Raw genomic sequence first — 5,909 nt, forward strand, 5'->3', positions numbered from 1 at the left:
GCTTAGAAACCCGTCAGTTGGCGGAGGTATCTGTGGCTCATCGGCTTCAGGGTCAAAGGTTGGGAAGCAGGTCCGAGAGAGGCTACTCATGACTCAGTGACGTACTCGTAACAATATAATGTTTGCTTCTTTGTCCATTTCAGCACCACGGACAGTTGCAAGCACAAAGAGCAAAACCTCGTCTACAGGCTTGGCACATTGGCTCCCCACGAGATCAACGAATTTTTTTTTTTTTTTTTCTCTCTCTCTTTCTCTCTCTCTCTCTCTCTCTCTCTCTCTCTCTCTCTCTCTCTCTCTCTCTCTCTCTCTCTCTCTCTCTCTCTCTCTCTCTCTCTCTCTCTCTCTCTCTCTCTCTCTCTCTCTCTCTCTCTCTCTCTCTCTCTCTCTCTCTCTCTCTCTCTCTCTCTCTCTCTCTCTCTCTCTCTCTCTCTCTCTCTCTCTCTCTCTCTCTCTCTCTCTCTCTCTATATCTCTCTCCTTCTTTCTATCCTTTTGTTTTACTTTATTTCATTTTACCTGTCTTTCCCTTTGTTATCTTTCCTTTTTTTTGTTATCTCTTCTGCCCCCCCTCTTCCTTTTTCCTTTCTTTGTTTGTTCTCCTATTATTCCACTGTCAGTCCCCTTAACTTTTAACTCGTAAACTCTGACCCTCCTTTCCAAGATGTGTCAAAATGAGTCATTTCCACTCCACATATGCCCTGACCCCACTGGAACACTCCCACCCAATGTCAACCCTTGCTCCGATCCTATCTCCCTCTTTTGTTCTGACAAAGTGTTAATGGTCAAAGTATCAACTTCTTGCTTCCCACGGTGGTTAGCATACCTCAATCAACGTTCAGGTATAACAATGCATGGAATATTGAATCCACCCATTGTTAGACCTGTTTTCCGACGCAGATCAACACCACACCAGCCTTCACAAGCAAGACTTGTTTTTCATTGTGTTTACTCTAACCACTCGGAAACAGGGGCAGCACCAGTTCCACAACATGATTCTTCACCATTGAGACACAAGAATGAAGTTTGTGGTTATCGCCTTTTGGGGCATGGTCATCCAACTGCGATCTGTGGCTGGTCGCGAATCCCCCCATATATATATATATATATATATATATATATATATATATATATATATATATATATATATATATATATATATATATATATATATATATATATATATATATAGTAAATTGCAAATATTGACTTTTTTATAATTATTTTTTAACATCAAAAACGCGATTTCGATTTGATTGAGTCTGAACATGTTTGACCAGAAGTTGGAGCAGATTGTGATGGTTTCAATGAAACCACCAATGTTCTCCCATGAAGTTTTCGGTGGCACTTCATTTATCACGCAGATTAGATCATGTTCTGCACTCACCTCGGTTGGCACAGTGCTCCTAACCGTCCCATCACAGGGGCTCCACCATGCACACACTGTCATCGATCACTCCTGAAAAACGTGCTTTTGTACGTTTGCCAGAAACTCGTCCTGAAGAGAACATTTTTTTTTTCTTGACATCCTCAATCCATGTGATGAAAGCCTTTTATATACAAGCAATGTTCACATTTACCATGAAACAGCACACGTAAGCCACCGCGCAAAGTATATAAGGTACCCTGTAAACATTAGTAAAAGTCGAAGGTGATGTGTGCGATCATCACTTGTACACCATGTATTTCTCCACAACCCCCCCCCCTCCCTTTCCTCTCAGACTCTCAATCCTCCCACTTTTTCATCATTTTACCCCACTTTTTGAACGAATAAATTTTTCATAGTTTGCTTTTCCTCTTTCCTCCGCCCCAGTTCCTTTCCCTTCCAATCTCTCAACTGCTTCTTACCATCGCAAACTGCAATTCACACCTCTTCGCCTCACCACCCACTTTACCACCTCTCACCCCCCCCACTCGTCTTATTCCGCTTCCAGCGCGCGCGCCGCGCCCTCTCCGGCACGCGCGCACACACGAGGAGGGTGCGGGGCAAGGAGCAGAGCGAGCGAGGAGTACTACTTTCGGGATATTTAGAAGGTTTCGGGAAGAGGGAAATCAGCAACGAGAAAGAGGAAAAGCAAATGTGCCGAGTGGTTTCGCCAACGAGGATCACACTGTAGAACGGAGCAGTCCAGAGAAAGCACTCCTTGTGAGGGGCAGACGAGTGCTGAGAGTGCCCAGTGGGGCTCAAAGGATCAATCTGAAGGTCGCGAGACTCTGAGGACCAATCTGAGGGTCGCGGGACTCCGAGGACCAATCTGAGGGTCGCGGAACTCCGAGGACCAATCTGAGGGTCGCGGAACTCCGAGGACCAATCTGAGGGTCGCGGAGCTCCGAGGACCAATCTGAGTGTTGCTGGACTCCGAGGACCAATCTGAGGGTCGTGGGACTGCGAGGATCAATCTGAGGGTTGCGGAACTGTGAGGACCAATCTGTAGGTCGTGGGACTGCGAGGTATAACAGGTATAGACTGTTATCCTCACGCGAGGATTGATCCTCACGCGAGGACCAATCTGAGGGTCGCGGGACTGCGAAGATCAATCTGTGGGACTCTGAGGATCAATCTCAGCATGCTAAGCGCAGGAATTTGAGGAACACTGTCCAGCTGGAGGCGTCACTGATCACCTTGAAAGGACCAGATCTACCTGGGTTGGTGGGGGGGGGGGGGTCCACGGTGCTACCTGCAGCGACATGATCTCGATGAACGGTGTGGGGAAGCAACCCTTCACATTGCACGCTTCACTTGGAGATACAAAGTACGGGCCCCTCGCCTCGACTTCCGAGGCAATTCGAAGGGCCTGCCTCACTGCTCCTGTAAGTGTCAATCGCACCGTTTGTAAAATTCAAAACACACACACACACACACACACACACACACACACACACACACACACACACACACACACACACACACACACACACGCACACACGCACGCACGCACGTGCACACGTGCACACACACAAACACACGCACACACAAACACACACGCGCACAAACACACACACACACACACAAACACACGCACACACAAACACACACACACACACACACACACACACACACACACACAAACACACGCGCACACACACACACACACACACACACACACGCACGCGCGTGCAAACGTGCACACACACAAACACACGCACACACAAAGACACGCGCACACACACAAACACACACACACACGCACACAAGCACGCACGCACGCACACACACAAACACACGCACACACAAAGACACGCGCACACACACAAACACACACACACACACGCACGCACACAAGCACGCACGCACGCACACGCACACACACACAAACACAATTCACACGTTCATTAATGCGCTAAATTACGAAATAAACTGTCCTTGATGTTGTTCCACTTGCTCGAAGCCTCACCTCGTTCTCCCTCATTCCAGCTCCAGGGGAACATATTCGCGGGCTTAGAGGAGAGCCTGCTCGTGCGAGCCGAAGCTTTGGCCGCCGTGGACATCGTGTCTCCAATAAAAAACCATCCGTTCAAACCAGACGCGTCGTACGCGAGCATGAACGGCGCGCCCTGCATGGCCGGATCGGCGGGCGTGCCTCTGACGCACGCGTCGGTCCTGGGTTCGCACCACCACCCTCATCACCCTCATCACCACCACCACCACCAACACCATCACCACCCGCACATGACGCATCAAGCGATGGACGGCGACGTGCTTGAACACCTCCCCTCGGGTTCCGACGCCGCGACTGCATCCTCGCACGTCACGCCCGACGCGGGACACATGCACGCCGCCGCCATGATCCTCGGGCCGCCGCACGTGCCCGGTTTGCTCGAGATCGACACGGACCCACGCGAGCTCGAGGCGTTCGCGGAGCGATTCAAGCAACGACGAATCAAGCTGGGGGTCACGCAGGCCGACGTGGGCGCCGCCCTCGGGAATCTCAAGATCCCCGGCGTGGGCTCGCTCAGCCAGAGCACGATCTGTCGCTTCGAGTCCCTCACGCTGTCGCACAACAACATGATCGCGCTCAAGCCCATCCTGCAGGCGTGGCTCGACGAGGCCGAGAAGGCGGCGCGCAGTCGGCAACTCAAACCCGAGCTGTTCAACGGCGGCGCCGGCGGCGATCGTCGCAGGAAGCGCACGGCGATCGCGGGCCCCGAGCGACGCTCGTTGGAGGCTTATTTTGCGGTGCAGCCGCGACCCTCATCCGAAAAGATCGCCGCCATAGCCGAGAAACTCGACCTCAAGAAGAACGTGGTGCGAGTGTGGTTTTGTAACCAAAGACAGAAGCAAAAGAGAATGAAGTTTGCAGCTTCGCACTGAATCCGCAATTCACGTCCTTCTCGAAGCAACCCCCCCTCCACCTCCATCAGCCCCCTCCACCTCCATCATCCCCCCTCCACCTCCATCAGCCCCCCTCCACCTCCATCACCCCCATGCCGAGGAACCCCCTTCCGTCCCCCCACTTCGGTGCCGCCCCCAACTCAAGGTCCCCTCCATCTCTCCCCCAACTTGATCCCCCTCCATATTCCCCCAACTCCAGCCACCCTCCGTCTCCCCGAAAAGTCGAACCCCCTACATCTCCCCCAAATCCACGCTCTCACCGTTTACCCCCCCCCCAAAGGACCAACCCAACCCCATCCCCCTTAGATTTTTCCCCATTGACTCGTGAGTTTGGGACCCCCAAGTAATCGCTCCCATCCGCTTCCCCCTCCATCCCACGTTGCACGTGCACGCAAAAGTACAATAACTAAACGTTAACAGTGGAAAGTGAAGCACTAGTTACCCTTTCCTCCCATTTGTGGTGCAGTGCTTTAGACGATGCATGATGGTTTCATTCGTTTGTGAAACGACGTGTTTCGTTTGACGTTCTCATCGTTTTTTAACGGGACATCGTTTCCACCCTCCCGTTTTGCGTGCGATCCTCTGCTCTCCCTCCACTCCGTGTTTGTTCCCCTTCACGAATATATACATATATATATATATATATATATATATATATATATATATATATATATATATATATATATATATATATATATCTCTTCCTCTCTCCCTCTCTTCCTCTCTTCCTCTCTCTCTCCCCCTCTCTCTCCCCTCTCTCTCCCCCTCTCTCTCCCCCCTCTCTCTCTCCCCTCTCAAACAGCCTTTTCTCGACCTGTATAAATGAACTCTGTACCGCTCCTTTTAACCGCATCGTTCCGTGGATCCTCATCTCCCACAGCCACGGCCGCAAGGAGCGCATCGTCGACAGAAAGGCGACACCAACACTGAACGGGGAGGGGTGGCCTGATTACGGGGGAGGGAGTGGGGTGGGGTGCAAGAATTGGAGGGAGGGTCTGTCACTCAGACTTCTCCCCAAACATTAAACGTTCATGTTCCATCGTTGTCCCCAAACAAGTGTGTAAATCTGTCCGTGCGCTGAACCGCTCCGCCCAGTCCCTCTCCCTCCCCCCCCCTCCCCTCTCTCCCTTCACTCCATCCGTTTCTGTACAAATGTAGATATTTTCCGCTTTTTGTATCGGCTCGTGTTGTACATTTGGCCCGGTGTGCGGTGTCGTGGTGTGGTTCCATCGCACCCGATGATCTTTCGACGACTTGTGAAATTGCAAACTGCGTTTTGTGCACATCTGTAATGCGAGCTTGTGAACAGGCTGTTTACACGTCCAGAAGTCGTGAAAATGTCGGAACGATCTCATAATAAATGCTCTTTCGTGCACCTCCTTCATTTGTGCTCCTGAGTTTGGAAATGGTCGTTTCGGTTGCATTTGGATTCATCGAGAATCGGCGGAAATTCTTGCTCCAAACCGGGGCAGCTTCTCCATCCAATGAACCGCACACACCTGCGGTTTCTTCTTCTGAACCACACAAACATACATGTGGCTTCTCCCTCCGAAGCACAATTCTCTATCCGACACCGACAC

The 5,909-nt window shown here is 51.2% G+C and overlaps 1 protein-coding gene across 1 annotated transcript; it reads left to right on the top strand.

The window, feature by feature from the left end:
• The first annotated feature begins 1,733 nt into the window (after window positions 1–1,733).
• LOC147014473 (POU domain, class 4, transcription factor 3-like) lies at window positions 1,734–4,308 on the top strand. Its single transcript, XM_085850719.1, has 2 exons — window positions 1,734–2,807; window positions 3,412–4,308. The coding sequence occupies exons 1-2, from the start codon at window positions 2,685–2,687 to the stop codon at window positions 4,306–4,308; spliced, it is 1,020 nt and encodes a 339-aa protein (XP_085706845.1). The 5' UTR covers window positions 1,734–2,684.
• Window positions 4,309–5,909: the final 1,601 nt, after the last annotated feature.

This window comes from Eptatretus burgeri, chromosome 13 (assembly GCF_056783735.1).
Source record: "Eptatretus burgeri isolate ZD-2024b chromosome 13, Ebu_testis_v1, whole genome shotgun sequence".
Taxonomy (NCBI): domain Eukaryota; kingdom Metazoa; phylum Chordata; class Myxini; order Myxiniformes; family Myxinidae; genus Eptatretus; species Eptatretus burgeri.

Bases quoted from the DNA above. Each gene is read 5' to 3' on its own strand.
- LOC147014473 (XM_085850719.1), top strand. From the start codon at position 2,685: ATGATCTCGATGAACGGTGTGGGGAAGCAACCCTTCACATTGCACGCT. The intron at 2,808-3,411 runs GTAAGTGTCAAT...CCCTCATTCCAG, and splicing joins GGGCCTGCCTCACTGCTCCT to CTCCAGGGGAACATATTCGC.